Source organism: Mytilus trossulus, unplaced genomic scaffold (genome assembly GCF_036588685.1).
Source record: "Mytilus trossulus isolate FHL-02 unplaced genomic scaffold, PNRI_Mtr1.1.1.hap1 h1tg000247l__unscaffolded, whole genome shotgun sequence".
NCBI lineage: Eukaryota > Metazoa > Mollusca > Bivalvia > Mytilida > Mytilidae > Mytilus > Mytilus trossulus.
In genome coordinates this window covers 48,861-72,956 of record NW_026963318.1, presented here as the reverse complement: position 1 = coordinate 72,956, position 24,096 = coordinate 48,861, and the positions used below count along the sequence as shown (strand labels likewise).

Below are 24,096 nucleotides of genomic sequence, written 5' to 3'. Positions count from 1 at the left end.
CTCTGTACAAATGTTATCTCGTCTTCATTCTCTGACATATTCTAGTCTGCCCTTTCATAAAATAGTGATTTTTTAAGTGTTCTATCGAACTTTCGAAAAGAAATACCTGATAGCCGTTCAGACAGATACAGCAAGTGATTCTATTAAAATAGCTATAAGATACATTTTTCTTTTAAAATACAACTTTTAAATTTTACGAGAAACTATTCCAAGCTTAAAACTTTCAGTATAACCACGCTCTAACTTATCCCCTTCTCCCCAAAAGAAAACAACAAACAAACCCGCAATACTATTGTCATTCTTATAGTCAGCACTAAATTGTTCACACACAAATGTGTTTTAAGCTGCTAAAGACATATAATTCAAACGCTCAACAAGTCCTTTGTTCTATATTGTTTGCTCTCCATTTTTATGAATAAAACTTTTACATTTTTATTCTATGGGTTATTGTTGAAGGTCGTATGATGACGTATGGTTGTTAACACATACTTCCTTTGATTTCTTATGGAAACTTGTTCATTGACAACAAACATACCACATCATCTACTTTATATAAGTATTGTATAAATTACAGCGTATTTTGGTAATCTTGCAAAATGATCGTAATCCCGAAAATCGTAAACATATTTTCTTATCTTAAAAGGGGGCAAGAAGGGTTCCATTTACAGACCAATTAATAAGATAACAGTTAATTTAATGAAAAAAAATTAAAAAAATAGGGGTATTTTTTCACTCATGATAACAGTAAACAGATTCACAGCAATGTCAATTTCTAGAAAGCAGACAACAGTTAATTATTCAATAACAGTACAGCATCAATGATCTTGAATATATGCCACTTTTAACTAAAATATAAACGCACAGAACCAGGACATAGGAGTACAGAACCAGGACCGTTTTTCTTATCACCAGTACAGCGTCAGGACAATTCCGTTTAACAAACTTGCACAACTTTTGCAATATAATATTGTTTTAATATACTTTGCATGGTTCTTATGACGCATCAGAGAAAAATTAAGCAACAAAACAGTCGTTTTATTGCCGTTCTGATACAATGTAAACAAACCCACCAGCACCTGACAGGACCAAATCACCAGCACAGAACGTTCTCTCACAGGACAACCATACCCACTGCGAGCTAGTAGAGCGTTTGGATCACTTACATCAAAATATGACCATATGGTTAATATGGACTTTGCTACATATACAAAGATATTCGAAAATACGGTTCTCCTTGTAATGGACCTTCTGTCAGGGGTGTGGGGATTAAAAAAGTCATAAAGTATTTCTTTGGGATACAGATCTTTCCACACGCTACAAGAACTCTTTGTTCAACAGTATTTAAGTAATACTGAACATAAGTGGTATATCAGCCTTAATTGATTGTTCAAACAACCACGATACGATCTCAACAAAATACGTAATTGAATCCGTTAAAACTAAACTGGTAGATACTTTCAAAAGTTAATGAACTTTTGATATTCAGAACATGCCAAAACTAAGAACATACAAGTTACTTAAGACCAAATTTTGTACTGAACCCTATGTTAAAAAGATCTTTTCCAGAAAACAGCGATCAATTATAGATAGAATTCGAAACGGTACACTACCTTTAGAAGTCGATATCGAAATATTCCAGCCGACCGGAGAATCTGTAAAGTGTGCAACTCCAATGCGACTGAAGATGAAATCCATGGTTGTTTTTGTGTGACCGTTACTCTGCTAGAAGGAACGAACTCAGACGAGAACTCACCTCTGTTAACTTTGACTCCCCAGAAGAAACACTAAAAGAACTGTTAACCAGCAACCCGAAAATGGTGGCTAACTTTATCATAGACTGTTAAAGGATAAGACAAGATGTTATACAAACATTTTTACTTTAATAAAACTAAACGACGTAAAAACTGTAAAACTTAATATGTTTTACCAAATCAAATGTAGCTATTCAGCACTTTCATAAATTATTTATTCATGCATTCATTCATATAGAGAAGGAATTGCTTGATACATCGGATGCATTTTTACAGTGTTAAGTGAGGATTGTACAACAACGTTTTCATTTGATATACAAATTCTTTAACTATTGGATGATCTCCTATTTGTACATCCGAATGTATTGTTTAGAAAAAGGTTCAATAACAAAAATGACGCTTTCAGAGAATAATTCAAAAAGAAAAATTCTTGATCAAATGGCAAAAAATATCCCAAAACATATCAAACGAGCGAATAACAACTGTCATATGCCTGACTTAGTACAGGCATTGTCTTATGCAGAAACCTGGTTTAATAGCTAGCTAAACCTCCCATTTGTATAATAGTCGCACAAACGTTATTGAGGATTAGACGCAAGAAATCTCTTATAACAAACGAAGATTGGATAATGTCATAGCCCCGCTTTACTCTAGTGATTTACACTTCCTTTTCATTAACATAAAATTAAAATCTATTTCTCTCTTGCTCACATATGATTAACATGTATAAAATATCATGTAAAATGCAGGATGTGGTTATATTTCTAAAATTTCCGCAATTAACTGATACAGGAAATGTGGTATGAAGTTATATTTACGTCAGGTGAATTGTAAAAAATCAACAACAAACAGTTGATCAAAGGTATGGCAACACCCGCAGCAGACATGTCTGACAATGGACAAGACAAGACAAGACAAGACAATTTATTACAACTTAGGCACACGTATGGTGCTACAAGAGGATAACAAGTATACATCAACAATTACATAATTATACATTTGCAAGCAAGACAAACAATAAATAAATTAGCGATATCATACAATAGAATTAAAATATATAATAATTGGTTAATTTGTTTTGAAATAATTTGAATTGTAGGGTGAATAAAAATGTATTTTAATACTACATTGTCATACAGTACAAATTATGAAAATATCTTATCTAAATGTCTCAAAAACGAGCACAGTTTTGTTAGAACTGGTACATTACAATGTGACAATAGCCCAATAAATTTTAATTGGGAAGGATTCTTTGTGTAATATGTAGGTATATACCTTTCTCTTAATGACATAATTTGTTCATCGGTACATGTAAAAAAATAATGATATTCGTCACTAATTGTATTTGAATCGCAGTGGCGGCATATACGATCATCCTTTGGTGTATTTTTCCACCGACCAACCTCAATAGGGATTTTGATATTTGAACATCTAAATTTACTGTATATATAACGATCTGCCACTTTAAGATTCAATAAATATTGTTCTAAACAAAAAATAGTTTTGTATGACGCATAAAACTCCCCTCTTGACGAGTTTGTCATATCAGTGAATATACGCTGTCCAAATTGGTCAACTAATCTTTGTTTTATTTCTTTTTTAATATCTGAACTTTTTATACCACCCTGTGCATTCCAGAAAAAAGAAAATCCTGTATCATCTAGTACTTGTTTTAGAGAAGATATCCATTTAAATGAGTATTGGCCTGAAGTATGCAGGTTATACATTAACTGATACAAAATCCCGGATAATTTTCTACTACCGCTTTGCACTAATCTTGCCCAAAAGCAAAGTAATTTAGTTTTTATATTAATGATAAGAGGGAATCTGCCAGTTTCCCCATAGACCATATAGTTTGGTGTTGTCGATCTTACATTCAGTATCTTCTTTAGGAAACTTAAGTGTACCTTTTCAATCATGTCAACATTCTCATGACCCCATATTTCCGAGCCATAAAGTAAAATTGGAGAAACCATACAATCAAATAGTCGAAATTGCAGATCTGAGGGAATTTTTACATTTCTTAACTTGTAGTATAATGCGTACAGTGCCTTTTGTGACTGTTCAACCAGTTTTTTCTTTGATAAATTAAAATTACAATTATATCTTATTAATAATCCCAGATAATTATAACTGTCCGTGAGCTTTAACTCCTCGCCTCTTAACATAAATTTGTATTTATTTTTGCGCTTCGCCTTCTCAAACACCATTACTTTTGTCTTATCGATGTTTACATTTAGTTTCCATTTAACACAGTATTCATCAAACTTATATAACATTATTTGTAAATCGTCAGCTGATTCTGCCAGTAATATTGTATCATCAGCATATAGTAATAAAAAAATTCTAATATACATGCCAAGTTCACTTTGACAGTATTCATTCACCTTTTCTAAGCATGTTATATCATGCTGAATAAAATAGTTTTCTAGATCATTAATAAAAAGAGAAAACAGAAAAGGCGATAAGTTTTCACCTTGTCTAACTCCAACTTCGCACGGAAAGAAATTTGAACAATCCGAATTATGTCTAACACATGATTTAATATTAGAATAGAGGTTATAAATAGAGTTGAATATTTTGCCTGTTATGTTACTAGAAATAAGCTTTTGCCACAGCCCTATCCTCCACACCGTATCAAAGGCTTTCTTGAAATCAACAAATGTACAGAATAAACGTTTTCCAGAGAGTAGATAAAGTTGAATCAAACAATATAAACTAAAAATATTATAGAGCGTGGAGTGACCTTTCCTAAATCCCGCTTGGCATTTTGAAAGAAGTTCAATTTCTTCTGCAAATTTGTCTAGTCTGTTATTTAGTATAGCTGTAAATACTTTTCCTAAACATGATACCAGTGTTATACCTCTATAAGAGTCCGGATCTTTAAGATCTCCCTTATTCTTATAAATGGAGTTTATTATTCCCTTTGACCAAATTTCGGGTATTATCCCTGTGTCGAAAATGAAATTGAACAATTTGACGTAAAGAGGTAAACATACAGACACTGAATTTTTAATATACTCGTTTCTTATTCCATCATATCCAGCGGCTTTATTATTTTTTAGAGTCTTTATGACTTTGATAATTTCTTCATCGGTAATGGGCCCATTTAAAATTTCATCAAACTCATTAGTCTGAAAGTTAGGTAATTGAAACTCTCCCTCTTCATTTACGTCACTCACATTGAGCTTCTTAAAATGGTCATACATTACTTCTAGAGAAATTGAACTTTCCTTTTTTCTTTTCGGAGAGAATCTATTTAAAACTTTCAAGAATTCTTTCGGGTCATTTTTTGATATATTACGAAGCTCCTTTTCAGTCTTTAACTGGTATTTTTGAAAACAATTGTTTATTTCTTTTTTATATTCCTTACTTGCTCTTTTCAGTGAATTCTTGTTATTTATACTTATCTGTTTATTATATTTATACTTTGCCGAGTGAAACTGTTTTCTTTTCAATTTACATGATTTACCAAACCATGGTTTATTACCCTTTTTGACCCCATTAGCTTTTTTCATAGGACTTTTATTTACAAAAGTTCCAAAAGAATCTGTAGCTGTCTGAGAATAAAAATTTGTTAAACTAGTTATTACTCCGTTTATGTCATGATCATCTTTTTTGAAAGATTCCAATTCATTACACAAATCAAGTATTTTTTTCTCGTTCATTCTTACATTTTCTGTGAATTTATTTTTATCTTGTTCAATCCATTTTATTGAGGTCTTTTTATGTGATTTATTTTCCTCTACTATTTTATTGGCCTCTGTTATTAGTTTTACATGTATGCGATTGTGTACATCAGAGAATAATGCATCAAATGGAATAACCTTGAACTCCTCAATATTCTTAAAAAGATTTGACGAAACTATAAAATAGTCAATTAAACTATTGTCTTTCGTGGTAGCCTTTCCTATACCCTTATCTTCCCCGATCCTTCCCGCTGTTATATACAAATTATTTTTCTTACAAAAATCTACTAATTTATTACCTTGAGAATTTGGACGCATTTTATCTTCTGAAAATCTTTTAAGTGGAATTTTTAATGAAATTAGATTTTGGTAATCATATAAAAAATCAATTAATTCGTCGTTTAAATTTTCATCTAAAACCTCTACCAAATTTTCATCTGGAACGACAAAATCAATCAGGGTTCCGGTTCTGGCATTAAAATCGCCAATAAGTGAACACAACTGTTCATCATCTCTAAGTGTTACCATCTCCCTTTCTATTTCATCGAAAGCATCTTTTGACGCATATTTACTATTTTCAGGTGGTATATAGACACAACCGATAATCATGTTTGATTGATTAGAAATATTATTGAGTTGAATCCATTGAACAAATTCACAGTCGGTTTTGATAAACTTGATATGTTTTTCTATTGATTTACTATAAATGACAGAGATGCCACCCGATTTTTTCTTGAATTATTTCCTACATTTTGAAAAAGAAAGATACCCCTTGGGCAAAGATAGCATATCAAGATCATCAATTTTTGATTCAATACATACTAGAATATCGTAATTTTGAACAGTTTCAATGAATTCGGGGATAATCAATTTAGATTTTAAGCCACATACATTTATACAAGAAAGTTTTAACCCCCCTGATTCATAGTTTAAAAGTTCTGTTGAAACCTTGTCTCTTGTAGCTGCGTAGTCCTACATATATCTATTCTCTTCATTGTTCATATCAGATGACTCGGTTCGCGTTCGTTTAAACGGTCTAGGTGGTATTGGAGGGCTTCTATTGATTTGCTGTTGACTGTTTTTTAACAGGGCACCTCTGTACTCAGATTCTGTATTCTGTTCTGATCCTGTATTTTGGTACTGTTTTCCGTTAATGAAAAGTTTGTCTCGGATCATTTTAACTTGCTTCCCATCTTGTCTAGCTTTTTTAAGAACCGGGTACAATTTTTTCCGTCGATTTTCAATCTCTTCGGGGAATTGTTCATTAACGCCAAAACTCTTTCCTTTTAATCTTTTCGTGTTTCGTAGCACCGCTTCCAAATCTTTTCTGTACAGAAACCTTGCTACAATAGGTTTAGCACCATTGAGTCCTGGATTGCCAAATCGGTGGACATTTCCAAGTTCAACGTGGAATTCTATTCCTAGTTCATTATACATGAAGCTTCGAAGCTTTTCTTCGCAATTTTCATTTTGGTGAAAACCTAACCCAGAGAATATTAGATTGTTTTTCATTGACCTGCACCTTAAATCTAGAAGGCTATGTTCCATTTGTTTGATATGGTCTTTCAGGTCGTCATTATCTATTTTCCTTTCGAGTTCTTCGTTTCTACTCTTCATTTTCTCTATTTCATTTTTGTTGCCCGAACACCTCTCAATGACAGTGTTAAGCAGTTCTCCTATATCTTCCACACTTTTTTCTATTAGTGAATTCCTTTTAATTATATTCAGTAAAGAAGTTTCAATTTCATTGATCTTGTTGCACATTTGGCTGACAGATCCATTCATTTCATCTATCTTACCAAGCTTATCTTCCAATTTCTGTTGCCGCTCATCTATTCTTTCTAGGATTGTCAAGATTTTATTTATATTTGAAGCATTGTCAGATTGTTCCATTGCTTTCTTGCTTTCTTCGATGAGCGATTTTGTGTTAAGAGCCATTTTGTATATTTTTAAGGTTAGACAATGGTTACCAACGTTATCTTCTATGACGACGTAGCGACCTTAATATGTTACCGGATTTCTTTTCGCGACAAACGTTATCTCTATAAAAGTAACGAATTAGTCATAATTTATCTGTTTTAGTGATCGTTCAGGTAAAAGTAGGTCCTTATCTAATTCTTGAACACTTTTCAGACTTCTAAACGAGCAATATATTATTGAAAACTCACGTGGAGAATTGCCAAAAACTCGTGCACGTGTTGGTTTTGAAATGAAGACTGCGGACCAAAACATTGAAGGTAAATATGAGATATTGTCATTTAAACTTTAAAAAGTTGAAAAAGTAAAACATGAAATCAATTAACATTAAGTAAAGGAACTTAACAATTTAGGGAAGTTTTTATTTCTGGCCGAGAAGGCACGTAATTAATTTAATCATTATAAATGCTCAGTATGTGTTCTGTTTTATCATACTCTGCTGTACTGTTATATGGGTATACTTACTTATATATATGATTATTTGTCTAATTGTTTAAATGTAAATATATTTCATTGATGTAATTGAATACTTGTAATATTTATATTCTATAAGCTGTATTGCTTTCGAATAAAAGATTATTATATTAACATATCAATCGAAAAAAAAAATGTCCATCTATTTCTTTATTTTGATACCTTTCCTCATGTATCATGCAATTATTTGAATTTCCATACAGAATAAAGCTTAAATATTGCAACAGCATTACACTTATTTCATTAAAAATAAAAATAAAATAAAATTAGAGAACTTTTTTTTTTAGAGGAAGCACTTCTTAAAAAACTTGATAATCATTTCAAAGATCCATACACACGGATATGTAGAGATCGTGGTATTGGTAGGATACCAGAAAAACTCATTCTGATGCCTTTAGTATGGTTTTTCTGCACATATCAGGTAACTTTATTTTTATTTCACGTTTCCTTTTTTTTTTTTATAGATTCTTTATATATGTGCGAATTATGGAATGGCATATCATATGTTGTACTGTCATGTTCTGTTCAGAAACATAACCAAAAGCTACGCTTATTATGTGAACTATTCTTTTTTACAATTTGTACATTTTTTGTATCAATTCATAACTCGAATCAAAATTGTGTTATGAGTGTGTTTTGAATTGTGACCGAATCGTGACACCCACATCTTACCTTGTTCATTATCTTGGGTAAATATCATTGAATGGCAAAATCAATACAAAAATAATCTGTTAGATAATGTGAACACATATCTATGAACAAGAATATTTATTTAGATGTTTGAAATAATTATCTCTGTGGTCACATGGTCATTTGGCCTTAGTGATATTTTTTGTATTGCAGATTAAGCACTTCCTGATGTCTCTTTTTGATTTATAAAGTCATAATTAATAACAATTTCAATCAGTTTTCGGCACACAACAAGGAAGGAGAAGGAAAATAATTTCATTTTTAAATACATTTGATGGTTATTGGATGAATCCAAATTTATTATTATGATTGCCAATGAGACAATTTTTCACAAGAGACCAAATGACACATACATTAACAACTATATAGTTCATCGTACGGCCTTCAATAATGAGCAAGCCTATACCGCAAAGTCAGCTATAAAAGTCCCCAAATGCCAATGGAAAACAATCCAAACAGAAAATAACCCGGCCTAATTCATATACTAAAAATATCCCATACATACAGAATGTGGTGGAGTAAAATATGTATGCGGGATTCAAACCTTCTCCCTAACCTGGGACAGTGAAAAAATTTATTATATTAAATTAATGTCCTACCATATCATTTTTTTTATATTTGGCATAAAACTTTTGAGGGACCAAGTAAACTTGTTCCTGTAAAAGTTGATATGACAAAATGTTATATATTTAAGTGTATCTGATGATAAAGGATAATTTCGCATTTTAAATAACGCAAAAATTTGAGTAACCAGGAAATATCATTTGCCTCATGTGTTAAATGATATTACATATAATTTATTTTTGTTATGCTCTATTTCTTAAGTAGAATTGATTACATATCTTACACATGGACTTTCCTTTTTTAACACTAGCAACTTTCCTTACAAAAAAAAAGTTTAATCAGTCAGTTTGAATTGGTAGACCCTTTTCGAGTGAAACATTGCGAGTATAATTGTTTCCAGAGATCGAAGGAAATTTGCGGTTTTGGAGAAATATATTCATCAACAATAATTAACAATATGAGAGTTAGTCGAATTTATTTTCTCATTATAGTTAGTACTTTTTGGAACTGATCGGGCACAGTTTGCTGACTTTTTGGAGCGAAATAATATAGCAATGAAACATTTATTGTTGAAAGACTGGTCCCAGGATTATGAAACTATGCCCTATCCTCCATCGACTGGTATATATGCCATTTACACCATAGATAACCTGTTAGAGCATATCAATTATACTGTTACAAACGTGAGTATTAACATATAATTGGTTGAATCTAAGGTCTAAATGAGTGCAGTTGGACCAAACAAAACTCGTACAACATTGGGAAATTATGTATCACTGTTTATTGGTCTAAAACCTGCTCAATTTGTATTGGACGAGTTCAAAGCAAAGTGGCTTAATTACAAACCAATATCCGTCCGTTTGTTCGATCGAATGAGGGTGTTTGAGTACAATTGACTTGAGAATTGAACCCCTGATATTTGTGTATGTTTCACTACTCTTAACAAATACGAAAATTAAATTGTATCAATTATTTATCTATATATAGTGAACAAAACAACGAAGAAAAAACATGTTGATTCGTCTAAAATCCTCTAGTAATATATATCCATTTTCATTATTCTAAATATAACGAAACCCATAGTATTGTTACAAAACTATCCGATTAATGATATTTATGAAGTTTCATAGTTATGGATATTTCATACTATTATGTAATTTCTTACTAGCCTCGAATGTATATTATCTTTTGATCCGTAGGTTTACTAGCCTCGACTGTATATCATCTTTTGATCCGTAGGTTTACAACATACCCACAACATCTGTCGGGTCTTTCTTTATACGACGGACAAACGGAACAGGTGGAAAGGAAAAACCAGTAACACTATGTCTCAATTACTTCAAAACAGGAATATATAATGAAGCCGAAGAAAAAATAGCGACAATTGACACAACTCGTAAAACAGGTAACAGAGCCGTACCATAGACAGCTTGATATCATAAACTATCAACAACATGTAAAGACTTAACTGTAATTGATAGCTTATAAATAAATTGACAAAATTTTCTTCCTAGTGTCTTATTAATAAATAATTTCGCAACCTTTTGTGAGCATTCAGATTTGTGTGTCGTATAGAGTTCGATATTTGTTACCGTTGTCTGTGGTAAATTTTGAACTGTTTTGATTCGGTTGTCTAATGCACAATAAATTTTTGCTGAACCTAAATTATTTTTTTTCTTTGAACAAACAGAAACAGCTTACCTCTTATCTTGTGAATGCGTTAATCTAGTCAATGATACCTTAATATGTATGAACTAGTACATACTTTATTTAGAGACCAGCTGAGGATCACCTCCGGGGTGCGGGAAGACCGATTGGTGGCCTTCAGCTGTTGTCTGCTCCTTAGTCGTTTTGTTTTGTCTCTTTGACATATTCCCGATTTCCATTCTCAATTATATGATTTTTGTCTATAATAGTATTGAGACAGAACTACAAAAAGACGAAATAACCTTTACACTTAATGTCCGGTATTTTGGGAGGGGCGCCAGTACTGAACTCTGCCTTGTTGGCATAATTTTATTTCTTTTACGTATAAAAATCAGATAAAACACATACAAATAAAATCGCAATAGATACCATGCTTCACATTTCATACGTCAAACACGAGCGTTCTCTTCACAAAATACAACTCGTAATCATTGAAGAACAAGCAGTGTCGTGACTCTGCTCGCGATAACTAAATTCAAAGATATTTGGTACCGGTGCACCAAGTAATGTCCATTGAAGTAAGAAAATTGTTGAATTGTAAAATCGGCAGTTTCTTGACAAACTTTTAATTCTTCACAGGCAATGTATGTCTATTTTCTAGATGAATGTCAAATAAGGAACACATATATCATTTCTCTAGTATCTGTTAATTCAATTAGATGGAACAAATGAGTTAAAAGTGCTTATTAAACTTTATTAGACAATAAAGGGAAGAAATCGTCATAACTGGTTAATGATTAATATTTTTTTTTGTTCAAAGAAATTTGCTTCCTACAATTTAAAAGAAAAAAAATCAGCTTCCTGTGCATACTTTCTGATAGAAAACCCGTCTGTCAAACATTAAATATCCTTTCAAAAATACTTCGAGCACGTTGATGATGTAAAGTTTTCTATATATTTCTAGACTGTAGAGACATTGATAAACAAAGTCCACCAGGGTATGGATTTCAACCAAGCATAGCAGACCTGATGAGAAGCACTGATGGGAAACTAGTGAGGTAATATATTTGGGTGTTGATTAATAAACTACGCAAACAAGTTTGCACCTTTCTTATATTTTTAATAGTATATCGTAATGCTAGTACGTTGATATTGACTATATTTCCTCCTATTCCCTGAAGTTGGAATCACGTTTTTATAGGAATTTTTTTGACAAAACTGTAATTTCTGATAATTCTTTGATGCAGAAAAAAGTAGAACAAAACTTGTGAAATTCAACACAAATTCAATAAGGGGAATTCTACAAAAACTTTCAAAATAAACGATAACAATGTTGGAAAAAATAGGCCATATTCAGGAAATAGTGGGTGAAACCAGGTTTTACAGCAGGGTAAACCTCCTACCTGTAAGATTGAAAAGTCTCCATAAAATTGGTCAACCAAGGTCTCTGATCATTAAGATGTAAATGCTTACAGATATGTTTGTAAACGTAGTTGTGTGTTACTTCAGACAACTAACTATTTCACGATCAAACACAGAAGATTGAGTTTCTGTTCAAAGTATTTATATTTAGGGTTTTCCCAATATGTCATAACATGACAAATGTTTCTCCTGACGTACTACAGTTTTGTATGTTTATTAAGATTTACTGGTACAAGCTGTACCTTTTCATGAATGTGACCTACCGAATTAAAATGTTTACCGGATTTGTCATAACACACCCAACACGACGACTGTCACATGTGGAGCAGGATCTGCTTAACCTTCTAGAGTACCTGAGATCACCCCTAGTTTTTGTTGGTGTTTGTGTTGCTTAGTCTTTAGTTTTCTATGTTGTGTCTTTAGTTTTCTATGTTGTGTCTTCTGTGCTATTGTTTGTCTATTAGTTTTTTTTTGTATGGAGCCATGGTGTTGTTTATTTTCGATCTGGGAGTTTTGACTGTCCCTCTTGTGGGTGTCATCCCTCTATTTCTCTACCCCTTCCCCCCAAAACAAAACAAAAGAAAGCACAATTTCAAATGAAGCCAAAACAATAAGACATTACCGTAGACAGTGTATAGTTCTAGTTGTTTAAGGCAACTGTAGGTACTTTTAAAATTATTTTCATAGTTTTGACACTATTCGGAATAATAGTGGATTGGATAAAAGCATTAGTTTTATCTTGCCAGTGCATCAAATTTTCAATTTCATATGTTTGTTTATGGTTTTTTAATCAGTTTTCTGATATTAGATTATGTCTGCTGATTTTGTTTAAAATGTTAATTATGAGCACAAAAATTGTGAAAATGTTGATGATCATTTATTTCTCATGTGTAAACCAATTATTTCTCTACTCATTTTTATTTGTTTTAGGTTGTTGTCGGTTAAAATTGAATTCAAACTAAGTTCAATCCATTTGAATGCTGAAACTGGGAAAGCTGTGCAGTGTTTTGGTATTCACGGAACTGTAAGTAGTTCTTTGTTAGGTTTCCATCGTGTTTATGTTGAATAATAAGATAAATAAGTCAGATCCACTGCTATTTAATTCTATGTTGCTGTTTTGTCTGTTCGAAAACTACATATTTGCAACAAAACATGTATGTGTATTCGTAAATGATCTGTCTAGCTTGCCTAAACATATAGTCTTTGACATCAATCAAATTATCTATAAGTATAAGTACATTCCAGTGATTTGTCGGGTTTGGTTTAATGATTATCGTGACAAAGGATGACTTTTTATTTCAATGTAACTCGTCGACATCACCGAATGTGACTTATTATTATATTAAATATTGATGATCATCCAGACGAGTGAAAAACAAAAAATAAGACAAACAATAGACAACAACAAGAAGATTAGTAACAATTAGTCAGAAAAATAATAATCATACAAATACCTCAACCTCATGTGCTGTTTATAGTTTAAAAATATCAATGTTTGTTCTTTTCATTGTTAACTGGTGCAGGTTTTCTTTGACAATCGAAAAATAGATGGACAAATAACAGTTAAGCTCAGAACAAATGTTGAAGAAGTAAAATGCAATTCAGATAGTGCTAGAAATGGTAAGTGCCATACGGTTAAACAATGGTGTTCTATTGTTTCTATTAAAACGTACAGTAGTAAATTTAGCATGGTTTATTTGGACAGTGTATAATGATTCAGCAAGTCAATTGAACTCGTGATATAAATCTTTTATTATATGAAAATAATATTTGAAAACATAATGTTAATCATCATAATTTTAAGATGAATGTTTGTTTAAAACACCAAGCACACGCTTGAATTACTTATCAATTAACAAAACCACCAATAAAGTCTTGACATCGCCAATTTCTGTTCCTTTGACAAAAATATTTGAGCTATTTATGATAAGGCTTTTCCACTTTCTGGAAAGACCCTTTACTTTTTATGTAGATAGTTTTTTTTTCTTTTGCTTATTTTTTCTTCCAACTAATCTTTATTTCCACATGTATTGATGTTTCAAACGATGTCGCTTATATATTTGTATATAGTATCGTTAAGTTTATACGCATCTAAAACTGACCATGTTTGACAACCAGTTTTCTTTATAATAGATATCTCTTTTAAAACTACACTTTTTTGATGACTTCTCAGTTGCAACCGAAAAAGAGAGCGACATATTTATATTTCCAAATTGCTCGTTTTATCCTCACACATATTACATTTAATTGTCATCGAAGCGTTCTGACAGTTAGTTCCCCTTCTTTACCTTACACAAACGTAAGTGCAATTTCATAGTCACTCATAAACCAAAACTCAAAGATACGTAGGGTCTCTTAATTTTAGGTCCGTGGTCAACAAAAATGAAAAACAGGTCAAGGTCACATACTGAGTAATAATTTTGGTTCATTTTTATAGAAAAGAGCTATGCTCTTTTTATTTGTGGCCTTTACTGTATGACCTTTAAATTGATGTCAAGATCAAATGCAAATTTGATGATCTAGATTTTGACCTTTTGTGAAACCTTTCAGTTTCAGACATATTACCTTGAATCAGACTGATCACCGTGTTTCACTTACACGGCCAACAGGGCGGACGACAGACGTAAAGCAGGATCTGCTTACCCTTCCGGAGCACATAAGAACGATGTAGTTTTATCGAATTTTGTCATCGTGTTGTCAGTTTTTTTTCGATGTATGACTTGTAATGTCCCTTTGGTATTTTTTGCCTCGCTTCTGCATTATACCTTTCAAAGCGCAAATTTCATATGGTTAAATAATTATAAAAAAGTAGATGTGGTATGATTGTCAATGAGACAACTATCCACAAAAGACCAAAATTACACAAACATTAACCATAATAGGTCACCGTACGGCCTTCAACAATGAGCAAAGCCCATACCGCATAAAGTCAGATATAAAAGGCCCCGATAAGACAATGTAAAACAATTCAAACGAGAAAACTAACGGCCTTATTTATGTAAAAAAATGAACGAAAACAAATATGTAACACATAAACAAACGACAGCCACTGAATAACAGGCTCCTGACTTGGGATTAGCCTTTTTGATAGAGAATCATTGCATAAAGACTATTTCCTTAATGATTTAAGCAAAAACACAAGACATTGTGATTTCTGCGCTTGCGTTGTTGTTCTGTTTACTGCATGGGCTGTTTTGTTTGCAAGGCTGGATTACTTCTGCCATACTGTTCAAGGTAATGCAATAGATTTTATTACATTGTTCGTTGAAATTGACAATTCTTCAATGTCATAATCAAAAGAAATATATTCTATATATTATATACTAGTAAATAAAATTATTTTAGACAATAATTTATCTAGTTAAGCATCACTATTGAAGAAGTGTCAAAAGTTACTTGGGATAAGCGATACTATGAAAACATATTTCATTGAAATAGATGTAAGTGAATGTAACTGCATTGAAGTAACATATTTACCATTGAATGTGTTTACTCGACAGGCAATTTTCATTCTTATAGAGCCAAATGACTTAAAGCATGTCTTATGATAAAACAACTTATTTTAAAAGCTTATGTTATCCGTACAGAAAAACCTGATAATTGTCGAAATCATTTTTTAATGTTTATTTCAGAAAACAAGAGACTACTACAACGATTTGACAGGAAAGATATTATCAACAAGGGCATGCTGGGAAATATTTAAACTAAACGATTTAATTCTGTTCCTTTCACATTGTGTTACAATAGTTGGATCGGTGATAAAAATTAGCATCGATCATGGGGTTAGTTTTTTTTTATCTCGTTTATAGAAACTTATCTATAACATAATTAAGCAACACGATGGGTGCAACATGTGGAGAATGTTCTGCCTACCCTTCCGGAGCACATGAGATCACCCAAAGTTTCTGATAGGGTTCGTGTTGCTAGGTCTTACGTGTTCTATGTTGTGTATTGTGTACTATTACTTTTTTGTTTGGCTCTTTCCCTTTTTAGCCATGGCATTGTCAGTTGATGTTCGATCTATGAATTTGAATGTTCAACTGGTATCTTTCGCCCTTTTATTCTTCTGTTTTTGTTTTTTTTAGTGTATGAAATATCAAGAAGGATATGATCCTATCGATCTTTCTGCCACGGAAATTGCACAAATATAAAACTTCCTCAAGTCTATAATTTGTAAATAATTTTGTACGGATAAATCATACGGAGAATGATATGGAAACTTAAGTTTTTATAAATAAGATTTAATGTACCAATGATGTCATAAACAGGCCGACGTTTACGTTTCGGCACTAAAAGACAAACTTACATTTTGGTTTAATTAAAATTAAAACAAAAGCTCTTCAAAAAAAGTTTATCTTAAAAAGAGAACCTTGCATAAGACATCTTGTGGTACATAATCATTTTGATTCTATCTAAGTATTAAAGGTTTGTCTTGTGAAAATTCGAAGAGTGTTGTTTATTTAATATATAAAACAGTTTTACGTTTCGAATTCAAGGGCTTTATAGTAGCCTTAGTATATCTACTTTTCTTATAGAAGAATTTCTTCATGACAAATAATGCCCGATTCGAAGTAGAGGAAATTTTCACTTTTATATTATTCTTTCATATGTTCTACTTCAGCTACAGACAAATTATATTATATCAATGTATGACGCAACTGGAATCCTCCTAGGTATTGGCTGTTTGTTTACTTGGATCAGTGTTTTGCATTATTTAGCCTATGATCATGTATTCGGGGTAAGTACGAGTAATCAGTTCAAATATTTTTTGTCTTATGAATATGTTTTTCAAATATTTCCGTGTCTTAAATTGCGTTCATCCGTTTTGTTTTTAATTTAGATACAAAATATTTTATTTTTAATAGAATTTCAAAATAGATACTGGGAAATTTCTTTTTCACCAATGAGTTATCGAAATGTTTAGCAATTAAAATAATTTAGATTCATAATTTAGTGAACATTCTTCGCCCTCGTATGAGACCGAACACAAAAGACAAATTTAAATTTATGAAATTTTAGAAAGCATGGTTTTTTTTCATAGGACCTTCACCGTGTTACTGATTTTTATCTTTTAAGTCGTATGATTCAATTAAATCATTCATGTAGTATAAAATTATAAGCCAGTTTTTTCTACCCGAACTATGTGTCCAGATGAGTCTTATGTGGACGAAACACGTCTTCAGCGTATCAAACTATGAGCAGAGTGTCTTAAATGAAGTTTTACAACCCAACATCAATACCACTGCAGTATGAAGTTAAGTTTCTCAGGGTATCAACAGTTGAGTAAACTGCTGAGCAGACAAAACATTATTAATAAGGTCATTTTCAACGCATTACTGGAAAGAAACACGTTAAAGTTACTCCAGTCATAGGCAGTCTTCATATATTTCTAATTGAGTCGGTCTACAATGACCTATTACATTAGCATTATCTTTTGAGCGTCGAGCACTTAAGTTCAATATGGAAACTGTTGATGATTTTGGGTTTTTTATTACTATTCAAATGGTGTATTTGTTATTGACTTCTTAGTGACCTGTACGAATTTCAAACGCGCATTTTTACACCAGCAATGAAAATCTTCTTTCCTTTACGGGTAGACTTTATATACATAAATTAAGTGGTACAAGAAAAGCAAAATTAGTATGTTAAATTTGATGTATGCCTTTTTGTGATTCTTCGTTACATTTGTTGTTTTTATAGTAATGCAAGTATGTTTGTTTTGTTCATACTTTTAACGACAAAATTATTTTTATGTCTACCTGTACGAATTTCAAACGCGCATTTTTACACCAGCAATGAAAATATTCTTTCCTTTACGGGTAGACTTTATATACATAAATTAAGTGGTACAAGAAAAGCAAAATGAGTATGTTAGATTTGATGTATGCCTTTTTGTGATTCTTCGTTACATTTGTTGTTTTTATAGTGATATTAAGATGATAACACAATATTGACTGCTGTACCCCTATTTTTGACATTTTTACTCTTTGAGTATGTTTGTTTTGTTCATACATCGTTGACAATGTAATGGAATTTGATGCGACTGTCATACAAGTGAGAGGTTTAGCTAGCTATAAAACCAGGTTCAATCCACCATTTTCTACATTAGAAAATGCCTGTACCAAGTCAGGAATATGACAGTTGTTATCCATTCGTTTGATGTGTTTGGACTTTTGATTTTGCCTTTTGATTTTTGATTTTCCTTTTTGAATTTTCCTCGGAGTTCGGTATGTTTGTGTTTTTACTTTTTACTCGAACACCACTGATGTATTTTTTATTATTAATCTGATATCTTTGTTGATTTTTGTGGCAATTACTAAGCCTGTGCAACTTTATATGTAGATGTATCGTCCTCGAGGAAATCATCAGCTACGTAGTCAGTAAACATGTACCAGTTTTAACATTGCATCATTTATACGGCTTATGGTTTAGACACATGCTTTATTAATTCGTAATACATAAGCATACTGTATGATATGCAATTATATTTCAGCTTTTATTTAGTGTGATGGAGAGATCCGCATTTGTTGTTATCAAGTTTCTGACTTGTGTTTCCATATTATTTGGTGGGTTTGTATTATGTGCATGGGCTGTGCTTGGACCATATCATATAAAGGTACACATTATTGTAATTATCCTGTATACATAACTTTTAATGGGGTCCACAGATAATTCCAAAGATATATATGATAAATGCTTAAAAAGTCAACAAAGCACCTAAAACTATAGTTTTGAATAAGATAATAGATTGAAAAAAAGCTGAAATCGCAAAGAATCCACAGTTCAATAGACTTATCCGACCACTAACACGTGACTTCGAAGGAAAACAAATTCCTATACTAAGTAATTGCCCGAAAACAAACTACGAACACATGGTCAGGAAAACCTGAATTACAATACATGTTAACACGATGATGCCTCTGATGTGCGAATGGTATTGAAAGTACTCTTTGTAGTCTCGCTGCAATTAATAAAACACAACTCATACTAAACAATTGCAAAGGAATGCGACATAAAAAAAATCATGAAAAGATTTCCTTACCGATTTAACGGCAAAACTGTTAATGTGGGTAGTTTGTTGAGTTGTTGATGTAATTATATCAATTTTGAATATATATTGAATAAAATATAGATCACAAAGAACAAAACGAATCACAACATTGAAATTCGAAACTGCATTGTATAGGTGACCAAAGTTCTTCTCTATCATATCATACATTACATTTTGTTTGCTTGAATAATACTTTTTTTTTTTATTTACAGTTTGCCTCTTTCACATCAACCTTCCAGTCTTTGCTTGCTCTTGTAAACGGGGATGAAATTTATGTCACATTCACTGCTGTTGACTCAGACAAAGACATCATCCGGTTTTTCAATGGATTCTTTCTTGTTGCCTTCTTGGCTTTATTCACTCTGATCACTCTAAACATATTTATAGCAATATTCAACACAGCATATGAACATCAACACGACAATGTAAGTATATAATGCCAAAACGTATTTCATTCATAAATTAAGATATTTAGTATGTCTATAACAAATAGAAGAAATCCTTTCTAAATTTCTTTTATGCACTTTCCTGGATTCACCGTCATCGAAAACACTTAAAAAACGAATACTGTACTTGTACTGTTTTTCACGGGTACTTATTTTCGCGAATTGTGTATTTCAGGGGGTATTTGTTTTCGCGATTTTATAATTATCGCCTTTCAGTTGAAAGGTTTCATTTAGATTCGTGTGTATTTATTTTCGCGATAATAAACCAACTGCTAAATTTGTGAAAATAAATACACCGCGAAAATAGGTACAATTACAGAACTAAGAAGCCGAATATGTATTTAAGAACTTTTAAAAACAGTTAAAGATCAATTTCACATAAAAAAAAAAGAAACCTTAATAATAGCAAGTTCTTTTTGCATGAGTGAAATAAAATCTTCATTTTGCCTGAGTGAAATGAAACCTTCGTTCTTTTTTATGTATTTAAAGCAAAAGAGGTGTTGAATAGTTATATTTATACGTTTAGCTTCTATTAGATTCCTTTAAAAAATAATAATATTCATTTGCCTTAAGTTAATAACTTTTTATGTGTATAAACTAGTTATGTTTTTTTCTACTTTATTCTTTTTTTTATGTTGTTGTTATCAGGAATATAAAAAAGAACATAGAAGTGACCTTCTGAAATTTTTAGGAAGAATGGAATCAAAAACGTTTGATACTCCAACATGTGCGTCATGTGTAAGGAGTTCTTGTCCATCAATGTTAGGGTGTACCTCGTAAGTATCAACTGTTGCTCAACATTTACAGGAGATTACCTGATCAGGTCCAACGGACAAATTATTATCCAATCTTTTGAAAAAAGCGGCACTAATGTGTGTATGCACGTCAAAAGCTTGAAATGGTGGATTACATTGTATCCATTTCGAGTGTATATATCATATAATTTATTATCCATTTACATTTTTGAAATTTTCAAAATTACGTTATATATTCAAGGTAATTATGGACGTAAAACACATCTAGGGAGATAAAATGTATATATTAATAAAATGTACTTTTTTTTACACTCCATCTTATCCGACAAGAAAAACATTCAAGTATGCATTATTTGATTTTTATACCGTTAGTTTAAATAATTTTCTGCTAAGATTAAAGGAAATTGCAGCAAATTATTCCGATCGGTTCTGTACTTAAGCTTTTAAATTTTTTTACACATAAATGTTATTAAATCTTGCTTGATTCAAAAATGTTTTAATTTTGTTTGCATGCAACAATAATTTAGGCAGAGCTGAGTATTATTTAGATAAAAGGTTAAAATGTGCATTTAAACAGTTTCAATCTAATCAATTACGGGAAGGTCTGTTTCTGTCAAATCATTTAAATGCTAATAATGATTGAAAGTTGTAGAGTAATAGTCTATATTACAAGTTCACATGATTTCAATCTGTTGTATCATGCGTTAACAAATTGAATGTTGCACCATACTCATGTGTGCTTTAAACCCATTTTATTAAACTGGTTAGTTTGTGGCTATCTTGACACTCCAAGTTTGTTATACGAAAGGAAAATCGTTTGGTTATATATTATCTGACTTATATACAGTCCGGTAATATGTTATTCTGCTAAGATTTGCAGGAAAATTGAGCAGTTGTACCGTAACAAAAAATAGGAATTTTACCGACAACAAAAGAGAGGGATTCTGTTCTTATTGTTTATGGTGTAAAGCCATCTAAAGTCTCATTTATAACGTGAAATAAAACTCACAAATTTAAAAATAAACGTTAATAATCACTGCCAATTAACAAGCATTTGCATAAAAATATAAATCACTTGAATTGTCACTGTGTATGAATAATACCATTCACTATGGTAAGTAATTTATGATATTAATCTTACAAAGAGGCGATAAATAAAGGCAACAGTAGTATACCGCTATCTAATAGGCAGCAATTAAAAAACCAATTAAACATTAGAAACACCGAACTGCTAAAATACCACCAAACGTCAACATACGCAAAAACAGACTATCTGATAATAGCTGCCATTTTCCTGTCTTGGAACACTCAGGACACAGACATACATCAATTAATCACACAATAGAAAATAAGAACACAATAACATCGAACACCTCCCATTCATTTACGACTGTTCAACAGTACCCACAAAAGAATTATGAACAGTGCGTCATACAAGGGTACCATAGCTATAAAAAGTATTTCCGTTGTTTTATGGCATGTGTATGTGCATTAACACCGTTTTATGATATTTCAATTTAATTAAAAATGGAAAGGAGTGGTCTGTCAAAACCTTAAAAGACTAAAAAAGATTGCAAATTGTAGAGTAACACTCCAATCAACCAACTCACATGATAACAATCAATTATATTAAATATTTTAACAAACTGTTTGTTGCATCAAAATCAGGGTAAATAATGATCATTATTCTATTCTTTAAGCACATTAAATTGGTATTATTTGGAATAATTCCGTTAAAAAAGCGCTATTTTATTTTTTTAAAAGAATTGAATAACTTTTGATAAAATGTTAGGTTATGACATTTTTATACAGATATGTGCTGAATTTTATCCTCCTTTTTTAAACAACGTCTTATTTGAACACCGATGGGTGTCATATGTAAAACAGGAACGTCCTACAGTTCTAAATAATCTAAGATCAACCCAAATCTTTGGTAGGGTTCGTGTTGCTCAGTCTTGGGTTTTTTTTTTATTGTGTTTTATAAACTGTTGTTTCGTCTGTGGAATTATTTTAATTTAGTGATGGCGTTGTCGGGTTGTTTTCGACTTTTTTGGTTGTCACTTTGACGATTTTCGCCAATCCTTTACATCTATTCATTGTCGTGTTTTTTTTTTTATATAAAATGCTTAGTTATGATGAATCTGTTATTAATATTTGTTTTGATTTATTTGAACACAAAAATAAGATAGTTAATGAGCAGGTTAAAATTGTACAGAATAACGTTATTGATTTGAATGCATAAATAATTCAAATGTTCAAAGAACAGATATTTTTTACAATGAAAATAACACGTATAAATTCCATGGGTCCGACCGCTTCGTTGAATTAAACTTCATTTGGATCGCTCAAAACAAAACATTTAAAAGCCTAAGATGAATAAGATCTCACCATGTGACGATCGTCTCTGTATCAGTTTTAGTGTTCGAGATAAAGTTGACAATGAAAATGGGAAATGTGTCATAGCGACAACAACCCAACCATTGAGCAGACAACAGCCGAAGGCCTCCAATGAGTCTGCAATGGAGCGAGAAACTCCCGCACCCGGAGGCATCCTTCAGCTGGACCCTTAACAAATATGCATACTAGTTCAATGATAATGGACGATATCTTCATTGCTTAATTAAAAATATTATCGTTGATCAGGACATCTCTATATATTTACGGTTAATTTGTTGTTTTTTTATAAAATCTACCTAAAACTTAAAGATTTCTTCATTTTTCAGATTTTGCGATGAAGACCGATACAATCGAAAATCCTACCAGTTCAATACATGATGACTCTATAATGCAATACATGTTTTTGAAGAGAAATTTTTATATCAAAATCGAACAATTAATTGACATTGTATTCATGAGCTCAAGCTGTGGTGTTTGTGTTGATAAAAAGAATGCTGTCTATTTTTCTTGTTGAGCAAATGCAATATATTGTTACTGTTAATATAACACATCAAAGAGAATAAGATTAATATAACGTATTTTTCATTATATTCTGAAATATGTTGTGACTTTCATGAAAAATATCATTATAACAATAACTTTCAAAATGCATTAGATTAATGCATCAAGTCTGGAAAAAGAAAAGAATACAACAAGGAGGCATCGTTGACACCTTCTATACAGTTTAACCTGTAAATGATTACAATTTTTTTTTTCACAAGACATATACAAATAAAGGCAACATTAATGTATGTCTGTTTAAATGAGAGGCGAACGAAGGACATTCAAAGTAAAAAACAACCTGTCAACGTCTCGACTAAAAAAGAAAAAAGACCAATAGACAAACAATAGCACAAAACCACAATATAGAATATTGAAGAATAAGCTACACGATTTGGAAGGACAAGCGTATCCTGATCCACATGTGGCACCTGTCAGGCTGCTAATGTTAGTAGAAACTCGGTTATAACTTTAATTTGGTAGTTCTTATTCGTATGAAGGGGACAATATTGTAATAACGATATTAGGAACGTATCCGCTATCATCTGTTAAACAGATATTTCATGTAAGTCAACCAACACGTAATGGCGTCTGTTAAATTTACGAAAGAATGATTTCAACTCCACCATTTGTTGTATAGCTTACTTGTAAGTGAATGCCCTCTATCAAGGAAATCATTATAGGGAATTCAAG

General features: G+C 31.6%; 1 protein-coding gene across 1 annotated transcript; it reads left to right on the top strand.

Moving 5' to 3' along the window:
- Positions 1 to 8,183: 8,183 nt before the first annotated feature.
- On the top strand, positions 8,184 to 23,441 carry LOC134701648 (mucolipin-1-like). Its single transcript, XM_063562786.1, has 13 exons — positions 8,184 to 8,312; positions 9,637 to 9,828; positions 10,385 to 10,550; positions 11,757 to 11,850; positions 13,145 to 13,238; positions 13,738 to 13,834; positions 15,345 to 15,448; positions 15,847 to 15,996; positions 16,836 to 16,952; positions 18,696 to 18,830; positions 19,478 to 19,690; positions 20,360 to 20,487; positions 23,190 to 23,441. The coding sequence occupies exons 1-13, from the start codon at positions 8,280 to 8,282 to the stop codon at positions 23,239 to 23,241; spliced, it is 1,575 nt and encodes a 524-aa protein (XP_063418856.1). The 5' UTR covers positions 8,184 to 8,279; the 3' UTR covers positions 23,242 to 23,441.
- Positions 23,442 to 24,096: the final 655 nt, after the last annotated feature.

Coding starts and splice junctions, on each gene's coding strand:
- LOC134701648 (XM_063562786.1), top strand. CDS start 8,280: ATGCCTTTAGTATGGTTTTTCTGCACATATCAG. Junction 9,829..10,384: donor TCAATTATACTGTTACAAAC/GTGAGTATTAAC, acceptor TTTGATCCGTAG/GTTTACAACATACCCACAAC. Junction 13,835..15,344: donor TTCAGATAGTGCTAGAAATG/GTAAGTGCCATA, acceptor TAATGATTTAAG/CAAAAACACAAGACATTGTG.